Below are 27,863 nucleotides of genomic sequence, written 5' to 3' on the forward strand. Positions count from 1 at the left end.
GAGATGGAGACTGGCACCCGGTGTCAACATGCACCTGCATGCACGTGTGCACACAAGTGGCTATCCATCTGGTACCACACAAGGGGCACCATGTTGAGAATCTCCCCCACAAAGTCAGCCACACATGGCTGACACTTGCCAGTTCCCACAATTCCATGAGCTCCTTGCTGCCCAATGCTCTGACCCCTGGATACCTGTTATAGCATGAGTCAACCAGGGCCAGCTGCATGGGCCACAGGATGGTTGAGAATATCCCCCCCCCCCCGAGAACAACCCAAGTCATGGCCCTTGCAGTATCCATGTCTTCTTGAGGGGTTCTCTATTTCCCTGAGAGACCTGCACATGATCCTTGATGTCCCCCTCCAAGTCTCTTCCCAAGGAAGTCCTCAAACAAATCCTCAGCATCTCCCTTCAGGGTCACCTCCGGATAACCTCTTCCTCATCATGAACACCTAGCCCGACCTGAGTTTCCAGCCACACCGTCCACCCTCATCATCTCTCTCTGATGGTAATTCTGGGCTTGACACAGAGGTCCCCAGCCTCTTACTTCCCTCTTCCTCTCCTTGGCTTAAAACTCATGTTTCTATAGTCTCGATGTTAACTACAATGTCCCACACTCGTGAGTCAGATATCTTACCAGAGTCCTTAGCAAGGTGTGCGTGCCAGAAGCTGAAGTGTGCCCCTGTAGCTTCCTTCACTCACAGAAGCATAGGCCATTTGTGGATGACTAGAATAGCCATGCTTCCTCTAAGAGTAGGACTCCCTAGTTCCTCTCTCACTCCCGTTCATCCTCGTTCCTCTTCATGGAGGCCAAACAGCACTGACCCCAAATGCTTAAGTGTGTCCCTACTATGGCAGAGGAGAGAGAAACCCTCACCTCCCTCTTGCTTTTCATGATGTTTCTAATGTAATCCAAGGTCCCATAATGAAAAAAATTCATTACTGACACAAAGTAACGGTAATGGAAGCAGCCACAGTCCTAGCAATGATCTAAAACCCTGCATGGACCTTAACTCCCCTTCTCAACCAAGTTCCCAGTTGATCAAAGCCCCGCTGATCCGCCTGCTGGCTGCTAATGCTCCCTTTAGGTCCCACTTGCTTGCTCTGTGAACTTGGACACCACTTTCCACCAGGTGTTCCGTGGCATGAGGCAGCCCCACCTCACCCCACCCCAGCCCACTTCCACCACTCCCCATCTCTTCACACCCAGACCGGCGACTGCACCTTGGATTAGTGTCAGGTTCCTCCTGCAGGCCTTGGATGAATCCTGTCAGCACCATGGACGGGTCCCTGCAGCAGCATGACTGTCAGCCTGCGTCACAACTGTGACACCCATTCAGCCTAGCTGAGCATCAGCCTAAGACTGCATCTGGGCCTGCCTGGGCTCATGCATCTTCCAGCTGAGGTTGCCACTCAAGGGGACAGTTTTGGGGTGCCCAGTTCCATGGACTGTTATTAAATATTCGGGCAGATTCAAAGAAGCCCCCCTGTGAACCCAAGGATGTCAGGAACCTGGGTCAGTTCCCTGGCTTCAGGCAGGTTTTCTAGTCTTGTTTTCAGTGGGCTCTTAGGTCCCTTAAGAAAATAGGAAGTTTGGTCACTTTTGAGAAGCCTTGAAAGTTCACAGAACTCCTGCACCATAGTTCTGCAAAGAAAACTACTTTTAGCTTCCTTTTACAGATGGAGGAAATGGGGTCCCAGAGGCCAAAGACTTAACCAACTTCACAGAAAGAAGCAGAGGCAGCCTGAATCCACAGTACTTGGGTCTAAACCCCATGCTTTCCAGGGTCTCCCTACCAAGTTGCCTCCTACCCACGTCAGAAGCTGTAGGAGGAGGAAACGGGGACGTGTGTGGTGCACACACTTGCACTACAATTGGATCGGCTCCCTGAAGAGGAGGGGGGACATCTGTCTCCATGGCTACACTGAGCCTGAACAAAGCCTCATACAGATTCCCGCAGCCTTGACCATCGCCACCTCATCCTACAGCCAATAACAGGAGAACACTGCCGGTCCCCAGCGCTTCTGGAGTCTTCCTTTTGCATATTCCCGTCATTAAACCCAGCATTTAATAACCACTGACTGCTTTTAAATTGTTTACAAACTTACATTGGCAGTACCCATGATCTGACAACCCTGCTGTAGTAATTTGCCCGCCTCCAAAAACTCAAATTGAGTTATGGAGTTTACCCCATTGATCCTCTCACTCAAGGCTCTGCACGGGCCATGGAAAGCACTTGGGGATATCTGTGTTTACGCTGGGGACAATGGGGCATGAATGGTAAAGGTTGCTGGTGTGGATCTGACTGTAAATCAGCTTGTGGATCAGAAAAGAATGTTCTGAATTCTCTTTCTTTGTCTAACCCTGGAAATGGGAGGACAGATGGGTTTTACCTCATGACCAAATCTAACTACTGTGCAGCCAATTGTTAAGAAGTGTTCTGAGGCAGTCTCTGAGGTGTGCACGAATAAACAAAAGTGATGGGGACAGGGACGGGGCGAGGACTCAGAGTACCTGGGCCATGCTCTCCTAGGACAGTAGTCAGTGTCTCTATGAAGGCTCCATTTAAGTCTATCCAGAAATAAATTTTACAAGACAGTGATGTCTGCAGAGGTTTCAGGTTGTCACTGCTGTGAGTGGGACCCATAAATATCTAGTTGGTAGAGGACAGGGGTGCTCTAGAAACCCTCAAGAACACAGAATAACCCCACAACAAAGCCTCAGCCAGCTTAGGACAGCAGGTAAGACATCCTAGGAGAATTCCCATGCGCATGCAGATGTACACACAATATGAACTCACAAATGCATGCATACACACATGGATACATATATAACACATGTGAGCATGTGCATATGCACATGAACTCAAGTGAATACATACATAAACATACATGTGAACGCATTCCTGTACATTCAAACATAACCCCATGAACTCATGCAAAGACATGTGTATACATGCATATATATGTATGTATATATACACACATGAACATGTAAACACCATGGACACACAGACACTGACTGTGCTCATGAACATGTGCATGTGTGTATGAACACACATGAACATGAATACACATGAACTCTGTCTTTGGTTCTCAGCAGTCTAGAAGTCAACATAGATGTCTATACATTTTTTGTCCAAAATTAAAACACCTGCTTTTTCTCCATACACATCTCCCTCCCCCATTTTTCTCATTCTCAGAGGATGAGAATAAACTAGTCTCCGCTAGTTTATGAAGCTGAGTGTCTGAGGGTCCCAGCTTCTAAGCTTCTTTCATCAGCTCATGGAGGCCTCCAGGGTCTTCATGAAGAGCAATTTCTACTCCATTGCCCTCCTCACACCCATCTCCACGGATCTAGGTGCCAGCCTCTCTTGCCTGGACCACTGTGACCCACGTATGTCTGCCTTCAGTCCTGAGTGCTCCCTCCCTTGGTCACCCAAGAGAAATGGCATCATCCCAGAGTGCCCCCTACCTCAACCACCCAAGAGAAATACCATCTCCCAAGAACGCTCCCTGCTTCAGCCATCCAAGAGAAATGCCATCACCTTGAGTGCTCCCTACCTCAGTCACCCAAGAGAAATGGCATCACCCCAGAGTGCTCCCTGCCTCAGCTGCCCCAGAGAAACTGCAACCTGTTGCCTCTACTCTGGAGTTTATCTACATTTTTGAGACAGGGTCTCATTAGGAAGTCCAGGCTGTCCTCAAACTGGTAACCCTCCTGCCTCAGTCTCCCAAGTGCTGGGACTGCAACTGTGTACTACACCTGGCTGCCTACATATCTTCCTTCTTTGTGTTTTTGGACTTCCAGAGCCAGCCTAGATGCTTGCTTTTTGTGGTTCTTTGAACAGGAATGGCCCCTGTAAGCTCATGTTAAAATACTTGGTCCATGGTTGGTGGAACTGTTTGGAAAGGATGAGAAGGTGTGGCCTTGTTGGAAGAGGTGTGTCACCAGGGGTAGACTTTGAAGTTTCAGAAGATCATGCCAGGCCTAGTCCTTTTCTCTTCTTCCAACTCATGGACCAAGATGTAAGCTCTCAGCTACTGCTCCAGCCCCCTGCCTGCCTGTCTGCCACCATGATGGTCATGGACTGACCCTCTGAAGCTGTAAGCAAGCCCCATGTTAGATGCTTTCTTTTATAAGTTGTCTTGGGCATGCTGTCTTTTCACAGCATCAGAACAGGAACTGAGACACTCCCTTACCCAGCACTGCCTCCAAGAAAAACCGGGAGACTGCTAAGAGCAGACACCTTGGCTTGTTCATCCGTGCATCCTCAGTACAAAAGGAAAGAAAGAAACATGGCACCAGTCATACAGCAGTACTCAGAAGTGTAGTGACTGCAGTATCAGACACGAGCACCTTCCAGCTACTGAGAGGAGTCCCCAGGAAGCAAGAGCCTTGTCTGCTGGGCTGTGGCCACTCCGCTATGCCTCAAGACCTGCAGGTGGCTCGGCAGCCACCAGCTGAGGCAAGCCAACTGACCGAGGCATCTCTCAGAGGCAACTCAGACACAGCAGTCCTACATCTTTCTACCCAGTGCAACATCCAGGCAAACTCTCTGTCTCCCAAGTGTTCTCTAAGGACTTCATAGCAGTAAACATGCCTTGTGTGTCCCAGGGGCAGATTGCCAATCACAATCTAGACAACGACCTCGGGTATCCCCCGCAATATTTGGACATTTAACCTTGTTTTATCGATGGGTAAAATGGGGTACCATCTGGGAGAATGATTTACTCAAGGTCACACAGATTTCCTCACAGGACAGACCCCCTGCTGCCTGCCATTCATCTGCAGCACCCATGGGACAAAGGTGCTGTCGGGGCACGGAGAGCCTGCCTGGGTCCTAGTACACACTCAGCTGATTACAGACACGGGGTGAGAGATCAGAAAGTGAACAGATGGACAGGCTGAAGTTCTGGCTCTCATCTTGCTTATGGGTCCTGTGTGTTCCCCCACCCACACTTTCTCTGTACTAAACCCTACCCTCGGCAGAGGATGGAGCCTCTAGGACAAGCCTGGGGCCCTGCCCGTTCACCTCTCATACAATGCTCAGAGATTCACTTGCACTGCAGGGTTGCAAGCTGCTGGGAAACTGGCCTGTGGTCAATTGTCTGTTCTGGACAACAAAGACATTCCCAGAAATCCACTCGTCACTGGAGGCATCCAGGAAGGACCAAGAAATGCCACGGCCCCGTGGCCCCACACTCCCCTATACACACTCCACCTCCCATTGCACCCACGTAACCTCCACATTGCTAGGTCTGTCCAGGCAACACGCACCCCCTACAGGAAAGGAAGCTCAAAACCAATGTTCATCCCTATGACCCATCCACCCGGCATCCATGATGCCCGTGACTGAGAGTCATGGTGTTTGGGGGCTGCTGTGTTGGTACCCTGAAGGACAACGTAAAACAGCAGCTGCGGAGAGCGGCTGATACATGCTGGGAATTCGAGTTTCACACCATGAGTTTCTGTTGAGACAAATCTACAGACTGCCTCCAGTAGCAGGGTAGCAATCCTTCTCCCAGCCTCAAGCCCCAGGAGGGGAGATGGAGAGGACCTACCTGCAGTCAGCAGGCGCAGAATGGAAACAAACCCAGAAAAAGAGAAATGAAGTCCTTGAGTCAGACTTAGAAGAAAGAAGTGAAGGGAAAGGGGGGAAGAAAAGACGAAAACCCCACCAGAGGAACCCCTCACCCATTTGTGAATAAAGAGGAGGCCAAAAGAGACCCTTTCATATCTGAGGATAAGAAATCAGGGAGCCAGGGGAAGGCTGCATGCCAGTGATCTCAGTACTTAGGAGGCAGGGAACTCAGGGTTCAAGATCAGCCTGGCCGACATAGTAAGACCTTGCCTCAAAAAGTAAAATAGAACAAAAAGGCATGAGGAAGGAAGGGAAGGGGGAAGAAAAGAAAGGAGGGAGGAGGCAAATGGGCGCGCTAACCAGCGCCTGGCACGCTCAGGTGGGGCGTGAAGTGGGGCCTCTGGCACGCAGTCACTGTGAGAAGCGCAAAGTCATTCCTGAAAGCATGTGTTCAAGCCCCTACAAAAATATAAATCCTGAGAAGCCTCGGAGCTTGGGAGATACGAACAGATTTAGCCCAGGAGAGCTGCCAGGGAGGCGAAACGAGAGCCAAATGAGGAGGGGATGGGCCGGAAAGAGCTAGAAACACACAAAGAGCAGAGAGACACGCTCTGAGGAGCAAACCACAGGCTCGGTCCTATGGACAATCTCTCCAGCAGTGCAGAGTGTTAGTCCACAGAGCTTGGAGACTTAGCTCATGCCCAGAAGACAATGGATGGGTCAGAACTCAGGAACAGACAACAGATTAATTAATTCATTTATCTATATTCATTTTATTCATTTTATTTTATTATTTGTTTGTTTATTGGCAGTAGAAGCCAGGGCCTTGCTAAGTAAGCACTCTACCACTGAGCCATATCCTCAGAACTAGTTTTTCTCTCTTCCTTCCTTCCTTTCTTTTTTTCTTTCTTTCTTTGTTTTTTGATACAGGGTCTCACCATGTAGACCAGGCTGGCCTCAAACTCAAAAATCCACCTGCTTCTGCCTCCCAAGCACTGGAATGGCAGGTGTGCACCATTCTCCAGCCTACCAGGATTTGCCTTCCTTTGCTATGTGTTCTCTGATCTGGAGCTGGGACTAGAGCCTAGAGCCTTCTCTAGCATTGGTTGAGACATCACCTTACCCACCGTATGCACACAGGCAGAACACTGTATACATAATTAATAAATAAATCTTTAAAAAAAAAAGAACACCAGAAAGCAGTGAGGGCAGAGGAAGCAAGATCCTCAGTCTCCCAGGAGGCCTCACAGCTGGTCTGGCAGGGACACATTCTGAGCCCAGAGCAAAGTGGGCAGGAGGCAGCAAATGTCTGTGGTCCCAGCACTAGGGAGACAGAAGCAGAAGGATCTCTGAGTTCAAGGCCAGCCTGATAGATACAGGAAGTTCTGGGCCATGGGGACTCTGTGGAGGAGAGAGAGGGGGGAGGGGGAGGAAGAAAGAGAAGTGGGAGGCATCTCAGACCCAGAGACCTCTTGAAGATGTTGAGACACCAGAGGCTGAAGAACGGATGAACCTATCTGGAAGGCAAACCAATGAGGCCAGAATAAACCTTGTTAAAACCGTCAGAGACAAAATGACCGCTCTGGAAGACAAAGGTCCCGTCAGCGGGTTTGTTCTGGGGGAGCCTGGTGGGAAGAGGAACAGTGTGAAGCATAAAACCCAGAGTGCCCACAGCGGCAGAAGCTGGAAGGATTTGAACAACAGGAAGTTCAAGTCGGCGTTGGCAGCTAATGAAAAGGAAAGACAGCGGGCGGTTTCCTACAATAGTAAACACGCTTTTCTCGGAACCCCCAAGTGTGCATTATTTGGTGTTAACTTAATGGGGGTGATACATATGTCCACCTGAGCAGATGTTTCCAGGGGGCGTGCTAATAGTTATCACCTGACCTTGGAAACAAACAAGATGTCTTTCCATGGGTGAAACAATGTGTCCAGACAGGGGAACATTAACTAGTAGGAAATAAATAAGCTATATAATGAAAAATATGTGGAAAGGTTGAGGTTGAGGCTTAGTATATGTGATGGCCTAGGTTCCACTCACACACACTATAGAAAGTGGGGAAGGAAGGGAGGGAGGGAGGGAAGGAGGGAGGAAGGGTGAAGGATTAAGGAAGGGCAGAAGGGATGGAAGGAGGGCGAAAAGGAGGGAGGGAGAGATGCAGGGAAATGTAGGAACTTGCGTGTGTATTGCTTAATGCTAAAAGCTAATCTGAAAAGGCTCCAGACTGTGTGTCAACTCCGTGACATGCCGGAAGTTTCGAGCCATAGAGACAATGAAAAGATCACTGGCTGCCAGGGTTGGAAGGGAAATGGAGGAACAAGCCAAGCAATGACCCAAACAGGAAAAGCCACAGCATGAAATGCTGCCATGGTGGCTTCCACAGTTGTCCAAGGCCACAGGTGACAGCACCCAGCAGAACCCAACATCAACTGTGGCCTGGGGGATGGCCAGGTGGGGCCATCAGCTGTACCAATCAGACCCTTTGGTTGTGGGGTTCAGGCAGTAGGGGAGCGGAGCTTACGCTAATCAGGAGGTCTCTAAGCCCTGGCGCTCAGCTCGCTGTAAACCAAAAGCTGCTCCAGAAAGTGGAGTCTATTAAGTCATCACCACCATCATCACAACCAACCCTTTCTGGGCTGATCTATAATCACCAGGACAGGTTTTTAAACCACTTGAGGCTGGAGAGATGACTCAGCAGTTAAGGGCGCTTAGCATTTGTGAAGAAATCCGGGTTTTCATTCCCAGAACCCATGTGGTGGCTCACAACTACCCAAAATCCTGGAAACTCCAGTTCCAGGGGGATTTCATACCCTCTTCTGACCTCCCAGCTCTCTCTCTCTCTCTCTCTCTCTCTCTCTCTCTCTCTCTCTCTCTCTCTCTCACACACACACACACACACACACACACACACACACACACAGTAGATCTTCAAAACAAAGTCTTTTGGGGCTGGGGATGTAATTTGGTTGGTAGAGAGCCTGCCTAACATACAGAGAACGGTGGTACTGTATAAACTGTGATCCCACCACTCAGAAGGTAGAAGCAGGCAGATCAGGAGTTCAAGGTCATCTCACACTATATAGAGAGTTTTGGATTAGCCTGGACTACAAAATACCTTATCTCAAAAAGTAAAACATATATATATGTGAGGGAACCATGCAAGAATTCAGGGAAAGCAAACAGCTGATTTCTGCCAAGGAATAAAGCACAGGCTGCTGGGCCCAGAGTCATTTCCTTGATCCTAAGTGCCAGAAAACATGGACTGACGTCCAGCAGATGTAGCAGGCACAACCACATATGTCTACAGTTAGAGGCTACGGAGGCACATGGTGAGCAAGAGCTGGGCAGTGCCAAGCATGATGAGGGCAAAACACCTTCTACAGCTCATCTGCCCTGCATGCCTCACCTCTGCAGAACACCTGCCCTCCACATCTCCCCTCTGCAGCTCACCTGCCCTGCACGACTCCCCTCTGCATCACACCTGCCCTGCACGCCTCCCCTCTGCATCACACCCACCCTCCACGTCTCCCCTCTGCAGCTCACCTGCTCTCCACGTCTCCCGTCTGCAGCTCACCGGCCCTCCACATCTCCCCCCTGCACTTATTCACAGTGGAGCCCTGAGACTATGAATCAAGATAAATCTTCACTCCTCTTAAGTAGTTTGTGCCAGGCATTTTGCCACAACCATGGAAGGCTGACCCACAGTCCATCTTCTTCCTCAGTGTGGCCAGCATCCAGCATGGGGACTGGCACACAGCTTGTGGCCACCACGTCTCATAATGCCAGGCATGGAAGCCCACCAATATACAAGTAAAACCAGAGGAAAGCTTCCGAAGAGAACTTGAAACTGGAGATAGATGAACATGCAGACTCAGAATCAAGTTTTAATCATTGCCACAACTATGAACATAAATAGACTCAGAAGTAACTAATGTCCTCATCCTACCAAAAATGGGATATTTGCTCCTCGTAATTCTTAAAAACATTAACTTGTTAGAAGGGTTAGCGAGTATGAAAAACTTAATTTACATCAGTATGTTGTTAAGTCATTAGTAAAAAAACAAAATTGAGCCCATACAGGCTGCAGAGACGGCTCAGTGGCTAAAAGCACTTGCTGCTCTTCCAGAGGACCAGGGTCATGCCCCAGCACCAATCTCCAGTGGTTCACAACTGCCTGCCACGCCAGCTCCATTGGGTCTGATGCCCTCTGCTGGTCTACATGGGTACCTGAACGCATTTGTGACTACATGTGAATAAAAACAAAATAAATCTTTAAAAAACAGAACCCATATAGTTGAATATTAGAAAATAAAATGTTGCTGATAATGGTGGCCCACACCTTTAGTCCTAGCACCAGGGAGGAAGAGGCAGGTAGATCTCTGCGAGTTCCATGTCAGTTAGGGCTGCACAGTAAAACCCTGTCTCAGAAAAAAAAAGTTTAAAGAATTATGGACTGAAAGCACTTGACCAAAATAGAGAAGGGAGTCCAGCAAGATGTACTGCTGTGTAAACCTGGTAACCTCGTCTAGTCCCGGGAACATGGGCAAAGGTGAAAGAGAGAGCCAACTCCACAGAGCTGTTCTCTGACTGGCACATTGCTGCACACACACACACCATACACACACACCATACACACACACACCATACACACACCATACACACACACACCATACACACATACACCATACACACACACATACACCATACACACACACATACACCATACACACACACACACCATACACACACATACACCACACACACACACACATACACCATACACACACACACCATACACACACACACCATACACACACACACACACCATACACACACACACCATACACACACACACCACACACACACACCACACACACACACCATACACACACACACCATACACACACACACACACCATACACACACACACCATACACACACACACCATACACACATACACCATACACACACACACATACACCATACACACACACCATACACACACATACACCACACACACACACACCATACACACACACACCATACACACACACACACCATACACACACACACCATACACACACACACCATACACACACACACCATACACACACACACCATACACACATACACCATACACACACACACATACACCATACACACACACACCATACACACATACACCATACACACACACACATACACCATACACACACACACCATACACACACATACACCACACACACACACACCATCACACCATACACACACCATACACACACACCATACACACACACCATACACACACACCATACACACATACACCATACACACACACACACACACACACACCATACACACACACCATACACACACACACTATACACACACACCATACACACATATAAATATTTTAATTAAAAGAAAAGTGAGGGGCTGGAGAAATGGCTCAGTGGTTAAGAGCACTGCTTGCTCTTCCAAAGGTCCTGAGTTCAATTCCCGGCAACCACATGGTGGCCCACAACCATCTGTAATGAGATCTGATGCCCTCTTCTGGCCTGCAGGCATACATGCAGACAGAATATTGTATACATAATAAATAAATAAATATTTAAAAAAAGAAAAGAAAAGTGAAAACTAATGGATTTGTGATGGAGTCCAGTGTTAAGAGGTAAAGACCCTCCGAGTATGCCAAGAAACACGGTCTGTATCTCGGCCTGACGGGAAGACATGGAAAAGAGAAAGCACAGCAGAGAGTGAAATGCCAAAGGGATGTGACGGAAGACAGCCAGGCTCAAGTATGAAAAACAGTAGGCAGAGGAGAAAGCGTTCACTAGGGAGCACAGCCATTTTATCTGGAGAAAAGATCAATTCCACAATTCCACAACGAAAATATAACTGCCATGAATTTCCTCGTGATGAATAACATAGACTCGGACTCAATAAAAAACCAAACCATCCCAGAGGCAAGCGAGGACGGAGAGCCTTGCTGCAGAGAAAGCATGGCCTGATTCATCCAGCTGGTGGGAGACCCAAGGAGCAAAGATAGACAGACAGCAGTGTGTTTGTGAGTGTATGCATGTGTGCAAAGACAGCAGTGTGCTCATGAGTGTGTGTGTATATGTGTGTGTTTAAAAACTCACGCACGTGTATTTGTATAGATGCACACAAGCCCAGAAGCCAGGGGAGGGTGTCAGGTGTCCTCTCTCACTGCCTACCTTATTCCTTTGAGGCAAGATCTCTCTCTGAACCTGGAGCTTGTAGTTTGGTGGGGGGAGGTCATTGACTTCCTGTCTCCACTCTCCCCAATGCTGAGGTCACAGGCGTGTGTGGAACCACAGCAGGCTTGTCTGGATCCCAGTGTTCATAACTGTGAAGTGCATACTCTTAACTTCTGAGCCACCTCTCAAGCTCTGGAGTCTGTACATAATACTCTGTATGCAGCTGCTTTAAAATACACTTAGGGACTCCACCTGCTGTTTCCCATAAAACGCTTCCCATCAACACACATAGGCAAATGTATATGCAGGAAACTGTCCTGCCCACCTTTTCTATAACTCAGTTAATTAAAAATTAATGGCGGAAATACAGGCAAGCAAGACAAAGCCCTGGGAAATTTGTAAACACTTTACTAACTTATGCTTGGATACAGAAGTAACAAAGCTAAAATTTCCGAACTTGCCAAGCAAAATTGCAACTGTCGAAGTTGTACAAAACCGTTTCAAAGACGCTGCCTCTCGGAACCCATGGGACGTGGCCAAAGTGATGATACTCAAAGGCAAACTCCAAGCAATAAAATGCACCCATCATTTCTAACTACGGAAACAAAATTTTCAACTTGAAAATATTAACAAAGCAAACCTTGGGAAAGATGGCCAGAGGAAAATGATCAGGTATCAAAGAAAATATAGTCAAAAGGAACAGAAAAATCCAAGAATCCTGACTCATGAAGAGAAAGGCGGGGGGGGGGGGAGCAGCCAGAGACTATCCACCTTTTAGGCTGCAAGGGGTGGGAAGCAGCAAATGGTTAGGGTTGGGCCACACCTCAGCCGCTCTCACAAGACAAACCAGGAGGAAAGAAAAACTCATGCTTGCATGAGCTGAAGACCAGAAGTTCACGGAAAAGCTGGCATTTTCCCTCTCCATTCTAACATCTAGGCAATACACGTGAACCTCCAGCTGAAAAAATAATCTTCTAAGAAAACACAACCCAGTAAAGTGTGAGTCAAGGAGTAGAAGACAGACTAGCCCCACCACGACAGACGAGTTCATGCTACTGGGGCTATCCCAGGCAACCTGCAATCCCAGCACTGGGGAGGCTAGACCAAAGGACTGCAAGCTCAGGGCCAGCCTGACACAGTGAGACTGGATTAAAAACAACTAAGCTAACCTGCTCCGGAACCCTACCTTGTCAGAGTATCCGAGTTTACCCAAAGCTGCCTCAATGCTTCCAGACCACAGAGTCTGCGAAACTGTTGATTCCCCTGATTTTATGATCTGCCTATCTCACCACAGAACTATAAGTTCCTCAAGGGCCTTGCTTCACCAGGTCTCTAAGCATTCCTGGTATCCAAGAGAGGACTTGGCTCAGGGTAGCTGCACGGTAGGATGAATGAATGAATGAATGAATGAATGAATGAATGAATGAACAAATGAGTGAGTGAATGGGTGAGTGAGTGGATGAACAAATAAATGAAGGAGTAAATATCATGGGAGACAAAAATCCTCCCAATAAGTCTTGTTACAAAGAAGGGCAAGTTTGGAAAGCATTTATGGGTCGGGAAGAACTCGGCAGCAAGTGAAGGCTCATATTTGGGCAGAAGCCCTTGAGTCCTCATTAGCAGAGGGAAAACCAAACTAGGTTTGAAAGCCACGGAACTTCCGACCCTTTGGATTTATTCACTGAAGGGGCCCAGTGCCGCGATAGACACCAGCGTGGAAGCTCCTCCACAGATCAGAAACAGAACCTCCATGAATTCAGCTCAGCCCCCCTACTCCTGGGGTAAACAGAAAGCTTCTATGTTTGCACACTGCAGAGAAGCCTGCACACCCATGGGTGTGTATGTGCAAGTGATGACATGGTGTGCTATGTTTGTGTGTGTTAGGTGTAGAGATATGTTTGTGCATGTGTAGGTATGCGTGGGGCATGTGTGTTCAGGTGTAGACATGTATACAGATGGGTATACAGATGCATGGGTAATATGTGTGCTGGTGGGTAGGTATATGAGAACACAGAAGTATGTGTGCATAAATGGAGACATGTAGATATATGCATGAGTATGCATGTGTGTGAAAGCATGTGTGAGCATGATATGTATAGATATTTGTGTACAGATGCTCATGGATGCATAGGCTATGGGTGTACACATGTACGAATAGGTTGTGTGTGCATGAGTGTGTGTGAATGTGATCATGTACAAGTGTGTACATGTGTGTGTGTGTGCACGAGTGTGCCTGCGAACATCTGGGGGTGTGCCTGTGTGCCTGTGTATGGGGAGCATGCTAGCAGCTGTCTCCTTGCGTTTCCTTTCCTATTTATTTGGTTTCATCTGGTTCTGACTCTGTCTGCCCCTTTTGCTTCCCATTTCTGCCTCAGCCTTGCTCTGTGTCCCTCTCAGACTCTGCCTGCAATCCCCACCCCCACTGTGCCCCTGTCTTCCTTCCTTCTCTATGGCTGCACTGACCCTGGGAAGCTGAAACACAGGACAAGAGCCACGGCACTCTCTCCCAGCTCCACTTAAAGTCCAGTAGGATTCCTTATCCTGTGACCGCATCCTAGTTAGCTTCCTCTTGCTGTGATAAACACCACGACCAAAAGCAACCTGGGGGGGGACTTTATTTCACCTTGCAGCTTAGAGCCCATCTTGAAGGGAAGTCAGGGCAGAGACTCAGGGTGGGAACCTGGAGATGGACCTGAAGCAGAGGTTGTGGAGGAAGACTTTGTACTGGTTTGCTCTCCATGGCTTGCTCAGTGTGCTTTATTATACAGTCCAGGAACACCACCCACAATTGGCTAGGTTCTTCCATATAAACCATTAAGAAAGAAAGGAAGGAAGGAAGGGCTGGAGGGAGGGAGGGAGGGAAGGAAGAGGAGATGGGAGAGAAGAAGATGCTTCAAGCCGGGCAGTGGTGGCCACGCCTTTAATCCCAGCACTCGGGAGGCAGAGGCAGGCAGGTCTCTAGGAGTTCGAGGCCAGCCTGGTCTAGAAGAGCTAGTTCCAGGACAGGAACCAAAAAGCTAAGAGAAACCCTGTCTCAAAAATCAAAAAAAAAAAAAAAAAAAAAAAAAAAAAGATGCTTCACAGGCTTGCCTACAAGCCAATCTGATGGCAGCACTTTCTCAACTGAAGTTCCCTCTTTCCATCAGACACTAGTTTATGTCAACTTGACAAACCCAACCAACACACCACCATCAGGAGCCCTGCACTCACAGTCAAATCCCCCCAAATGGCAAGCTTGGACGGTGTGAGTAGCCACCTCCACATCTGGACCCCATTGCCACCATCTGTAGCGGAAAGGCAGCAGGCAGGGCTGTATCAATCTTTGGCCTACGCAAACTGTTCCTAGACAGATCCTGGACTCCCACTGTGGCAGACAGAAGGCAGTGAAGAAGCACGGGAAGGAAGTGACACAAATGGCCTCACTGCTGGCCCTGCTTCCCAGAGAAGTAGCAAAACCCCAGCTTCCCCTGACAACCAGGAAGGATTTATGAAAAGCTCTGCTCAGGGCTGTACCCACCCCCACCAGCATTCCCACCCAGGCCAACCCATCCCTGGACCTGAGAACCTGGCCAAGCAATGGTCATCTCCTACCCACAGGACATACACTTCCAGAGGACCCCAGACCTTAGGACAGTGAGGTCTGGTCTCTGCTCTGCAGATGCTCACTTGAGCACGTTAGGACTAGAGATAAAAAGTATCAACTTGCAGCTGGGCATGACGGCACCCATCTTTGGCCCAGCAGAGGCAGGTGGAGCTCCTTGAATTGGCTGCAGACCTGGTCTACATAGCAAGTTCCAGACCAGCCAGGGTTACACAGTGAGACAATGTGTCGATAAACAAGCAATCAAATAGCAACACAAACTATAAAAGTGTCCAGAAATCAGCAAATCATTTCAGTGAAGTGAGACTGACTAAAGGAGGCAGTGGTTGGTGAGGCTGGGGGTGGGACCTCCAAGGACAGTGAACAGAGGAGTGAATGCCAGCTGAGGGACTTGCCCAAGCAAAGGCCCTAAGCCTGGGAGAAGTTAGTGGCACCTGGGAACTTTAGGTCATCAGTGAGCAGAAGTGGGACTGGAGAAGCAGGGTTGAATCAAGAGATTATGCAGGCTGCCAGAAGTGGGACTGGAGAAGCAGGGTTGAATCAAGAGATTATGCAGGCTGCAGGGGGTCCTGGGCTGGTCAGACAAGGATACCAATGTTACTACTCAGGCAGCAGGTAAACCCAGGTCTGGGGCTCTCCTCAGAGCAACAATGGTGTCTTCCTTCACATCAGTCTGTCACCCGGCATCAGTGTAATCCCCCACCATGTCCCATAAGCGTTACAGAGGTCAGAGGTACAGCACCCTCAAATTTAGTAAATAGCAACACCAGCCCCTTTGGCTCCTCGGGTCCCCTAGACTTTTCTGGAGTAGGGGAATCAAGGGAAGAAAAGGTTAAGATAAGTCCCTGTGAACAACAGCACAGAGCAGTCTGGCCTGAGGTGATACGAGGTCCCCAACACATTCAACAAGATCCCACTGTCCCTTGCTGAGTGGCAGCAGTCCAAATCTGTGTCCCCACAGAGATAGCGTCCCAGCGGAAGAGGAAGGCAATGAAAAGAGAAACGAAAGCAAAATGCCATAGACAAACAGCTTTCAGAGCAGCAGGGAACAGAGAGAGAGGCAGGGATGAGCAGGGGTCACCGACTCAACAGAACGATCCAGAAAGGAAAGGTGCCACAGCAAGAACAGAAACTGCTTTTGGCTGGGTGCATGCCCAGACACTAGGTTCAGTCAGTGTAAGAGCCCTGAGACAGGAGCGCCTGAGTTTGTTGGATAACTAGCAAGGGGGCTGGTATAGTAGGACAAAGAGCCAAGAAAGGAGGCCAGAAAGGTCCGGCAGGGTCCTGAGAACCTCAAAAACACTGGAGTATCCAGCTAAGCTCCCAGTCAGATGGAAGGCATTGGAGGCAACCCAGCTTGGATCTAACAGAGTCCCTTTGGTTGTTGGCTTAATAGTTCCCAAGATACAAGCCAGGTGCAGTTGGACCCAGGAGAGACTCGGTCAGTATCACAGGATGAGGTCAGACTGAGCTGGCCATGGAAGAGTGGACAGGACACCAGAGGTTCTGACATGAGGTGTGATGGGGAGGTTGTCCTGTGGGATTTCAGGGTTAGGGGCCTGAGCTTTGGAACTGTTGTGTTTATCTGTAGTGTGGTAGGAGGGTGGGTAGGGCAAACTGTAGATGCCCCAGTAGGACCCCAGTCCAGTGAACACAGATCTGCCCCAAGTCCAGGTGGTTCTGTGAGCTGCCTCCATTTCCAGATGCGGGCTAAGACACCGCAAGATACTGAAGTTGGACATGCCCCTCACTGCTGGCCTGCGGCTTCTCATACCAGGTTGAACCACAGAAAGGATGTTTGCCTGAATCCTGGTTAAACCCGGTGATTCAACCATGAGGTCAAGGGTGCTCCTTCTGCTCTAGCCAAGGAAACTGAAGCTCAGAGAAAACAAACTGCCACCTAAGGTCACACAGCAGGTAAGAGGCGAGGCGGGGACTAGAACCACTGCTTCTAAAGCCTGTGGCCTTAACAACAGCACTCTGGCCCCTGTGTCACACAGCAGAAATCAACACCAAATGTTCTTTTTATACCCAAGCAAAGAAACAGCAAAGAGACACAGGAAAGGGGTGTGACTTCCAAAGCCACTTAGCAAGCTGGCAGCAGAGTCTGGGCTCAGACCCAGGAGTTGTGACTCCTGGCATAGTGCTGAAGAGAGGCTGGTGGGAGGAGCCTGGGGAGGCTGACTGAATGGGAGGTGGGTTACGAGGCATACAATGGAGTGAAGAGGGTGAGGGAAGGACACACACTGGACCTCCTGTTTGGGTTCACATCCCAGCTCGGCCACTTGCTAGATACATGGCCTTGGGCAAGTCACTGTGCCTCTCAATGTCCCAGCTGGAGAAGGAATGGCCAGAGCACCTGTTGCTATGAGGACAAGAGGAGGTCACACTTGCTGATGGCTATGTTGCCTTTCAAAGCCCAAGTCCACCCTTCCACACTCCCAGTAAGAAACCTGTCTAGTGGACACTCACTCAGTCTTAAGCACTGGCAACCTCGCAGGGGATGGAGGGGCATCGCAAGGGTCTGGACTCATGCCTCCTCTAGGGAGTGTGTGGTAGCCCCTGCGCTGACAAGTGTGCGTCACCCTGCAAGAAGCAACTTGGGCCTGGAAGAACTGATCCCAAGAGTCAGTAACACCAACGAATACACATTCCACAAAGTTCTGTTGAACACCTACTGTGCACCGCCACCCAAGCACCATATAGGACGACAGAAAGCACAGACAAGAGTCAACTCCAGGGGCTAGAGAGATGTTTCAGTGGTTTTGAGCACTGGCTGTTCTTCCCAAGGACATGGGTTCAATTCTCAGCACCTACGTGGCAGCTCACGACTGTCTGTAACTCCAGTTCCAGGGGACCTGACACCCTCTTCTGGCCTCAATAGGCACTTCTGTGGTGCAGAGACATATGCAGCCAAAACACTCACATACATAAAATAAAAATAAGTAAATCTTTAAAGAAAATTCTAGGCATCAACCCCTGAGTTCACCAACAGAATGAACAAGAGCTGTTGACTAATGGTGGACATAAGGCCGATGATCAGAACCCAGAAAAACAAACAAACAAACAAACAAAGTGCATGTAGAAAACATAAGGTAGGGTCTATTTCTGTCAGGTGAACGGGAGTGTCTGAGCAGACTGGAATCCTGCTCTTGGGTGCATGTACAAAGGTTGGTAGAGCTGTGGCAGCCTGCTGTGGTAAAAGCCAGTATGCCTGGAGTGTAGACTCAGGGACTGCAAGGGAGGCATTCTGAGATGTGGTGTAGTAGTCTAGGGCCTTCGTGACTGGGTGCCAGGGACTGTGGGAAGGGTCTGAGGAATGGGCAGTGTCCATGGGCTTAGATGCAGTGGCTCAGACCAGAGAAGGAGAAGTAAGGCTGGTGTGTGAAGTGCTCAGTCCCCCTGCTGTCACTGAGCCCTGTGCCTGGGGTGGGGCGAGCTGCTCCTCTCCCCATCTGCAAGGTGGCAAGCAGAGGCTCTGGACACAGTCCCACGGTAGCAAGAGGGAGATCCATCCATCCCCCACCCCACACAGGGCAGATTGAGCCCAGAGTCAGGCTGTATAAATCAACAGGTCCAGGGTCTCTGCTTCCGCTTTGGAGCTGCCTGCAGAGTCCTGCACACCGCCTGCTCCCCCAGTGCCTGCCCCTTTTTCTCTCTCCAGTGCCACTCAGCCAGCCTTGCATTGCAGGCCCCTGATGCCATGACCTTGGGTTTTCTGAGACACCCCTATCCTCAGGTCACACACACACAGGGCAGAGGTCCACACATCACATAGGCAACAGTCAGCAGAAGTTCCGAGCCGGGACCTTGCCCCACCTCCACGCTCCTCCCAGCTCTTCTAAATATCAAATTCAGTAAAAAAATCTAATTTGCAGCAAGGGACTGGAGACTCTGTTCAGGGCTGCTCTCCTCTGGCTGCATGCAAGGATGCCCATGCCTTCTCTTGGAGGGAGGAGAAGAGAGCCCTTTGTACTGGGGCTGTTGACTGTGTGTCTGTTCAGGGTAGGCTGGAGAGTCATCTGTGGGAAAGGGGGCCTTAGATGTCCCCACACAGGTGTCCAGGAGTAGAGAGACAAGAACAGCAGGGCTGGGGAGCGAGGGGGCGGGCCTCTGAGCATCTGGTGAGCCAGGGTGGATCTCCAAACTGAAGCCCCACCAGAGTGCCCCCAGCTGCACGGATGGGGAGCCAGGCCTTCCCTGGCTGCAGAGCCAGCAAGGGAGAGTAGGGCCCAATTTGCTCAGGCCTTGTTGGGATGTTTTCCCTCTTGGAGGAAAAAAAAGAAAAGAAAATCATCACGGAACCCAGAAGACAGGTTGTCATGGCAACAAAACTTTGAGGCCAGGTACTCCCTGACACCCTTTGGAGCTCAGTGATGAAGGCGAGATCTGGGGGCTGTGCGCAGCAGCAGGCGAGGGAGACCCATCTGAATGACCTTTGACCTCCCAAATTTCCCACCAGCAACTATTTGACAAGCTCAGGGGGAGGAAAACTGTGGTTTTTCTGGGAGGAGCAAGTGTAGCCAACAGAAATCAAGAGAAAAAGGTAGTTGGGTTTTCTCCACCCAGCAGGTCACCCAGGGGCATTTTGACTAAGGTTGGGGGTGAAGGTCTCGTGCTGGCCATAAGCACCCCTGTCTCAGGACCCCAAATGCACAGAGCCCCTTCTCCATCACTTCTCTGGTTATTCCCTAACCACCAAGAAGACAATTCAAGCTCCTTCATCAACCCCCCCCCGAGCCTCAAGTTCCTCATCTGAAAAATGGGCCTCCCACAAGTGGCTGCCTGGCCCAGAGGCGGGAACAATAATTCCACAGGTGACACAGATGTAACAAGATTCCACAGGTGACAACTTTAGCAGAGCCTGACGCTCAAAATGCCAGGGGCTAACATTGCTTTGAATATGTTTCTGTTAATAATTTTTAAACACAGCAGCCAAGTTTGGACATCAAGCATGGAGCGAGGAATGAACTACAGAGCTTTGAGCCACAGCTTTCAGGAGAACCATCAAACCATCCACTGAGAGCCCAGACACACTAGAGAGGCAGGGACAGAGTAGTTCAGGCTGCCAGGGACAAGGTCCATCTAGGCATTGCGAGGTGGCCTGTCCCTAGGCAGGACCTCCCAGATCTCAGGAAGAGCTGCAGTTGGAGGGGGATCCATGGCCATTCCCATGCCAAATTGAAACCTCAAGTCCTGTCCAAATAGCTTATGTCTTTGGCAAAAAGTCAGCATGCTCAGTGACAGCGAAGTTCAGTGGCCTGCCCACCTCCATCTCCCTCAAGGCCCAGCAGGCAACACAGGATCCCTCCAGTCCCCTCTGCCTTAGATCCCACCCAACACTTCCATTTTGCATATCACACTGCAAATATTTATTGGCAATACACAGAAGTGTGGGGGTGGGGAGGACGGGACACACAGCAAAGTCCTAACAAGAGTGACATCTTAAGGGGAAAGGGGACATATATCCTAGTAACTAAAGACTGGTCCGGGAAATTTCAGGCTATGCCGAGTGTGGTGAAGGTAAAGCTAACCAAAAGCGGAGACAGTGCTTCCACATGGGTCCTGCCAGGACAGTAGCTTACTGCGGACAAGATGTGGGCTGAGTCTACAGCCAGTACCACCCACCATATGGCACAGTCCCCTGTCAGACAGAAGTCCCCTGAGCACTCCAGCCTTGCTGCCAGCGTCGCGGGTATTCACTTCAGCCCTGGCTGCCTGAGTGTGGGGAATAAAAGGGTTCTGCATACTTTCCGAAAAGCTAGCACCCTTCCCTAATTCAGAAAAAGCCTTATATTGAGCCAAGACTTCTTGGATTCTCAAGCCCCCGGGCCCAGAGCTGTCCCTGTTTTCCCGCCTGCCTCTCTTCCCTCCCAGGGCATCCATCCCCAGGAGAGCTCCAGGATACTGAGGACTCCCTGGCTTGTGGCAATAGGGGTGCCCATCGGGCTCCCCTTACTCCCTGTTTTCCCCAGCCCTGTGGTAAAGGTTCAGCTTGGAGACAGGAGTAGCAGAACCCTTAGGTTTCTGGCTCCGTGGATCTGCGGTGGGAGGGGTCACTCCTAGCAGAGGTTCCCTGGCCCCCACCGTCCCCTCCAGGGCCGCGACGAGGCGGATGGGAGCAAGGAGAGGGGGCGCTCGAGGAAATTACTTCAGGCCGGGGAGGGACCGCGCGCCCTGGGACCCGCAGCCAGGGTGCGCGCGAGGGACCCGGACGCGCCACCTCCCGGCCCGGGACCTGCGGGAGCGCGTCCCGGGGGAGCCCCGTGCCAGCACTCACCCGGGCCACCGAGCTCCTCCTCACACGAGTACCAGATGCCGGTGTGGAAGTGGCGCAGCTGGAAGCGCTCGTCGCCCGCCTCCCAGCTGTAGGGCGAACCGGCCGGGCTGGCGGCGGCAGCGGCGGGGGCGGCTGTGCTGTTGGCGGTGGCGTTGGCGCCCGAGTTGGGGCAGTTGGCGCCGCCGCCCTGGCCGCAGCCCGGCTTGGGCACCCGCTGCGTGCCCTGGCACCAGTACGTGGTAAGGAAGGCGGTGGTGGCGAAGAGTAGCGCCAGCAGGTTCAAGGCCACGGCCAGGAGCGCTCGGCCGCGGCGGCTGGTCTTCATGCCTCCCGCGCCGCCCGCAGCTCCGTGCGAAGTTGGCAGCGGCGCCCGCGTCAGCGCCCGCCCCGGGGTTCGGGTGCCTGCGGTCGGCGATGGCGCTCGCGGCACAGGCCCATGGCCCCTGGCGGAGACGCGGGAAGACGGGGACGCAGGGCGGTCGGGGCTGCGGAGTGGAGCGGACCAGCGCGCCCGGAGCCCGGAGCGCGAGTGCGCCTCGGCAAGCAGCCGCTGGCGCCTGGCAGCGGCCACGGCGCAGGGACGCGCGCCCCTCCGTGGGGAGACACCTGCAGGCGGTCGGCGACACTGTTCAGCGCCCGCCCGCGCTCGCTCGGAGAGGGGGCGCGCCACACTGGGCGCGGGCGGGGGACAGAGCCGCGCAGGAGTGGAGAGGGACAAGTGAGAGATCCCAGTCAAGGCGCTCCCACAGGAGCCCACGGGAATGTGGCGCAAACACTCAAGGCGGGACAAGATCTCTTACCCCGGACCCAGAGCCCCACCAGCTGAGCCACAAGACAGCGTCTGTGGGTCCCCGTAGAGACCCGGAGGGCAGGGCATTCAGGCTATAAGAAGCCTCTGCAAAAGCTGGAAGACCCTGGAGGCCTGGGGGTGCAGAGCCACGACGTTTGAAAGGCTAGCCCCTGGTAACCTTTGATGTCTGAGACCAATCCCCACTCACAGGCTCCCTGTTATCACACCAGAGGGCAGAACGCTTGCAAAGCAGCAACCTACAGAAGAGGCCAAGTGTAGGTAGGATGTAACACACAGGCCTTCCCCATCCAGGCTGGCCACACCAGAGATCCAGAACAAACAGCATGACCCAGGAGGTCACAAAAAGGACAGAAGGTTTTGGTCACCAAAAAGGGTGCCCTGAAGGGCCTGTGAATGCTGAAGGTTTAAAACTGGTTGGGCAGGGTTAGTCAAGCATCCTGATTTTGGAGTCTGGTAAGTCTAGGTCTCGACCAGCTGTGTGACTTTGAACAAGACACTTGCTCTATCTGACCCTCAATTTCTGTATCTATAAGAAGGGAAGACTGTTCCCCAGAGTCAGGGTGGGAAGGGTACCTGGCACACAGTAGGCACTCAGTAAATGCTGACATGGTTAGCAATATCTGGGCCAAGGACTTGATGAAACTCAGACCTTTTTAGCATCTCTTTCGCAAACTAGGATTGCTCATCTGTGAGCACCCCCATCTCCACCTCTGCCTCCAACATGATAAGCTACACCCTTCGCTCTTCCCACTGCATGGGGCACAGTGCCTAGATGCCCAGGGTGTGCAAGCATTAATTGCACATTGATTGCAGGAGCTAATTTGAATTCTGCCCAAGCCGAGAATGACTCCAGCCACCCCCAGCTTGCCGAGTGGCAGGCTTTGCAGAATTCAAGGTTAACAGATTATGAATTGCCTTACTCCTGTGGGTGAGCTCCACGCACTGCCAGCTGCTGCCACTCTGCCTGGGGGCAGGAGAGACTAAAGCATTGTGGGCAATATCTCTGGTAGAAACTGGGGTGAGGGTGGCCAGGGGAACCCTGCACTTGTTTCTCAGAGCCCCTTTCCAGCCCCAAGCAAGGAGTTTCCAACTATTTTCAGAGGGAGAACTTCTGGATCACAATGGTGCCATCCAGTATTGGGTAATGTGGATTAACGACCACAAGGAACCTGTTGCCCTCGCCAGGTATACAGTGTGTGTCATCTGAGCCTGTCCACATTTAAATCCTGGCCTGGGATGTGTGCTGACATGACAGGTCTTTGGCCTTGAGACTCAGTCATGTCCACCTAGCAGGACACACTCCTTTCAAGCTGGGAACCATGTCCTGGGGGGTTCAAAGCAAGGGGAGCCCAGAGGAGAAAGTACCAGGGGCTACTCTTTTAAGTGACACCTAGAGGAAGCGCTGCTGTGACATCCTGTCTACAGTGCCTAATTTCTTGCTCGCTGAGCAACCACTGTATGCTCAGCTCAGAGAAGAAGAGAGAACATGAGTGACATTAATAAGGCCAAGGCAGACTGAGCAGGGGTGAAGAGCGGGGTGGTGGGGTGTGGATGTGGGTGGAGCTTGGAGGAAGGTCTCATAGGAAGCTGGCATTGCAGCAAAGCATGAAAGGAGGTGAAGGAAGCACCAGGAGGCTCTGCCAGGGAAGGGAAGTTCCTAACAAGGGAGGAAGGGCCAGTGCAGAAGCCTGAGGCAGGAGTCTGCATGGTCCTGGGGTGAGGGGAGGGAGCACAGCCTGAATAAGGGTCAGAAAGGGAACAGGAGAAAGGGACAGATAATAGAAATCTATGTGGTCATTCGCTGGGTCACGTGGAGTCCTACAAAGGGTCTGGACCAAATCTAACAATCAGGAAAAGAACACCCCAGCTGTCAAGTGGACAAAGATTGGGACAGGGAGACCAGCTGGGGGTAGCTAAGTGATACCAGAGGCTCAGACAGGATGGTGCAAAGGCCAAGGAAGCTCCGGGTTTATTTTTGTTTCTTTGCTTTTGGCCACGCTTGGGATGGAACCCAGGGCCATGTCTACCAGGCAAATGCTGAACCACTGAGCTGCAACCAGTCCCTCCTAAGATGGTCTGAAAAGCAGATCCAGTACGATTTGTTCCATCCCAGCAGGACGGAGCCCAGGATGTGAGGATGTTTGACAGGGGCATCTGCAAGGTCAGGGGCTCCAAGGGAAAATTCAAGTTCGAATTGATTTTGTGCTTGCTGGATCTTTCACCAGAGGGAGGGTAGAGACCAGTAGGAGGAGCTACATCCCCAGGCTAGTCTGCCTTCCTGAAATGCCTCTCACGGAATAAGCCAGCCCCGTGGATACAACAGATATTTTCATACCTTATAATGACAGAGCTGCAGCCAGGCAGGGTGGCACACCCTGTAACCCCACAGGCTGAGGCAGGAGGATTATGAATTCCAGGGCAGCCTGGAAACTCTGCATTTCAAAGAGGGAAAGGTAACAATCACAGCTTCAATGACCTTGGCCCCAGACAGGAGCCGGTGCAGGTTCAACCTGGTGCCATAGCCAAGGCCTGCCAACAGCCCCCTGGCCCCAGCCTTATCTGAACTGCCACCTCTGCACCCGCTGCCTGAGGGACCAGCCCTTTCTCACCTGCAGGACAGGTTCAAACATCCCTGGCTTCTGCTCACCTCCCCACGGCCACAACAACACCAAACTCCTTTGTGGTCCCTGGCTGCATGTTGGTCAAGCTGTTCCCACTGCCTGCAGTGGCCTTCCTGTTTCATCCTGTGTGCCCTTCATGGTGCTGCCAGCTTCAGCTTCCACTCCTGCTGCCCTGGTGATTGGTTGTCCCTCTCTGACCCCCAGGGTTAGTGGCTTATTCTAAACGGTGATCTTTACCTTCAGACCTGTTTCCCTGGTGGGCCTAAGGCCTCCAGATCCCCCATGCTGGCAGCCCGCAGTCCAAATCAGGCCAGAAACATGTTTGGTTTGGCTTGGATGAAGTTGGCACCACAGTGTGCCGTTTCCTCATTGGCCACACTCAAGAATCTAAGATTTCCCCAAAAAACTACAGCCTTCGGCTTCTCTTACAAGATGAAATTACCTGCAGACACTGGGCCTGCAAAAGTGCCTGACAGACATTGGTGACACCAGTAGAAAAGGCGAAGCAGCCATGGAACCCCCCCCCCTTCCCAGCACTCAGGGACCCTGCTGGCTACAGGAGCCTTTGAGCATGAGCATCCAGAACAACTGTCTCTGTGTTTGTGTGTGTACACGCGTGTATATGTGTATATATATTGAGCATGAGAATCCAAAACAACTGTCTCTGTGTTTGTGTGTGTACATGCATGTACATGTATGTACATACACACATATATATATACACATATATATGTAATACACACATATAGGGGTGTGTGTATTCTCATCAAAGTCCAAAGGTCAGCCTCTAGTGTCATTCCGCAGGAGCCGTCCACCTTAGTTTTTGAAACAAGGTCTCTCACTAGGACCTGAGACTTGCACGTTAGGCTAGGCTGGCTGACCATCCATCCCCTGGGATCTGCCCTGTCTCTGCCTCCTGAGTCCCAGGATTATTAGTACGTACCACCATACCTGGGCTTTTAAATGGGTGCAGGGGTTGACATTAGGTCCTCATGCTTGTGTGGCAAACACCTTGCCATCTGAGCTATCTTGCCAGCCCCATCTACCATGTTCAGTATCAGGACCATGATTACCCTTGGGAAGAGAGCGGGGGCTGGGAGAGGCTGCAAGGGAGCTTTGGGGACCGGACACCAGGTGTGTTCAGCTCATGAAAACTCACTGGCTAAGCAGGTGGGAATTGAACGTTTGTTTTACATAAAAGAAAATTTACCAGAAAAAAAAAAAGAAACCTAGCCGCTGTTAATAAGGAAAGTGGTACTTTTCAGGAACTATGAATATGCTTTGAAGGGACGTGTTCCCAGGGGATGTGGATTTCCATTCTTCCTTAGAGTTAGCTGCAGCGAGCCTGTTTGCCTTCTAAGCTTCCCGATTCCTAAACCTTCGGAACAGCCCCTGAGCCTCCAGGCTCTCCTAATTATAGCAAGTGATTAGGCAGTTGCCAATTACTGGGGAGGTTTTTAGATACTCTTGTAGTGTCTAAACCCAATGCCTGCTCCATTCTCCTGCTCGGGACCCAGGGCAGGGTTTCTAGAGGAGGGGGCCCTGGAGCTCTGCATGCAATTAAAGCTTCCCTCCCAGGGGGCAGAGTCTCCAGGGAGAAAGGAACTGACCTCATTAGACAGTGAGGGGCATAAACTCCTCCATTGTGGGGATGTTTGTGGTGCCCAGTATAAAATCCAGGCCCAGGTACTCTAGGCAAGTGCCCCACCAGCGGTCCCTTGGCTTGTTCCTTAATACCCTCATAGAGAGCCCCTCTGGATGTTCTGGAAGTTTCTCTCAGTCCTTGGACTAAGCTAGGGTATCCATGAACAAGACAGAATGGAAGCTAGGCCTGGTGGCACCTGCCTGGCTTCCTGGTACTTGGGGGGCTAAGTCAGGTTGGTCATTAGTTCAAGATCAGTCTACATAGTGAGATGCTGTCTCAAAACACAACACAATAGAAGAGACAATAAAAAGACATCCCAGGGGTGTGCATTTATAGGGCTTCCGTTCCTGGGGAAGACAGTAATAAACAAGGCGATGGCTAGGAATCCACAGTTGCAGATGTGACAGATGTAGGGCAGAAGAGAAGAGAAGAGAAGAGAAGAGAAGAGAAGAGAAGAGAAGAGAAGAGAGACAGAGGGCGTGTGGGGCCTCACTGACGGGAGACAGTAAACCTGGGCTAAGCCAACAGATGTTCCCACTGCAGGCAAACAGCTCTGGGTGGCAATCCTGCCTCCATCACATCTGGCTGTACATCTGGACCGCTTCCTGGACCCCCTCCCTCCCTGACTGCCTTGGTTTCTCATCTGTAATGGGCATGGGAAGCAGACAGCGGTGCGTGCTGATTTTCATTGCCTCCCCATCCCATCAGTCTCAACTCTCAAGGGGTTCACGCTGTCTATCTTGCAAACAAGGAAAGGGAGGCTGGTCCGTGGTCCCATCCACCACCTGCACAAAGGCCTTGGCAGAAGGGAGCATGGGGCACATACAGGGACATGACAGGGCAGAGGCTTTGATCCAGCAATGGCGCTGGAGCAGGTGTATGACGTGCCTGGGAGAGCGGGCAGGGTGAGCGGATGCAGGTGGCACTCTGGGAGATGCGACTGGAGGCTCACATTCTGGTTTGTGCTGCGGCCTGAAGCCAGTTCTGCGTGATGAGAGAAAACCTCGAACTCAGAACTCAACCACATTGAGAAGAGTCTGGAGTCCACAGTGCACACACTCCCTCCGGACGGCAGCAACAGCAAGGCTGCTCAGAAAG

General features: G+C 51.1%; 1 protein-coding gene across 1 annotated transcript in view; it reads right to left on the reverse strand.

Moving 5' to 3' along the window:
• Window positions 1–22,330, reverse strand: part of Gsg1l (GSG1 like) — a 195,192-nt gene extending 172,862 nt beyond the window's left edge. Inside the window, exon 1 of the mRNA XM_075972157.1 lies at window positions 21,689–22,330. Coding sequence (XP_075828272.1) covers window positions 21,689–22,013 — 325 coding nt within the window. The 5' untranslated portion in view covers window positions 22,014–22,330. The remainder of the gene's footprint in view (window positions 1–21,688) is intronic.
• Between the last annotated feature and the right edge of the window lie 5,533 nt (window positions 22,331–27,863).

Source organism: Microtus pennsylvanicus, chromosome 5 (genome assembly GCF_037038515.1).
Source record: "Microtus pennsylvanicus isolate mMicPen1 chromosome 5, mMicPen1.hap1, whole genome shotgun sequence".
NCBI classification, from domain to species: domain Eukaryota; kingdom Metazoa; phylum Chordata; class Mammalia; order Rodentia; family Cricetidae; genus Microtus; species Microtus pennsylvanicus.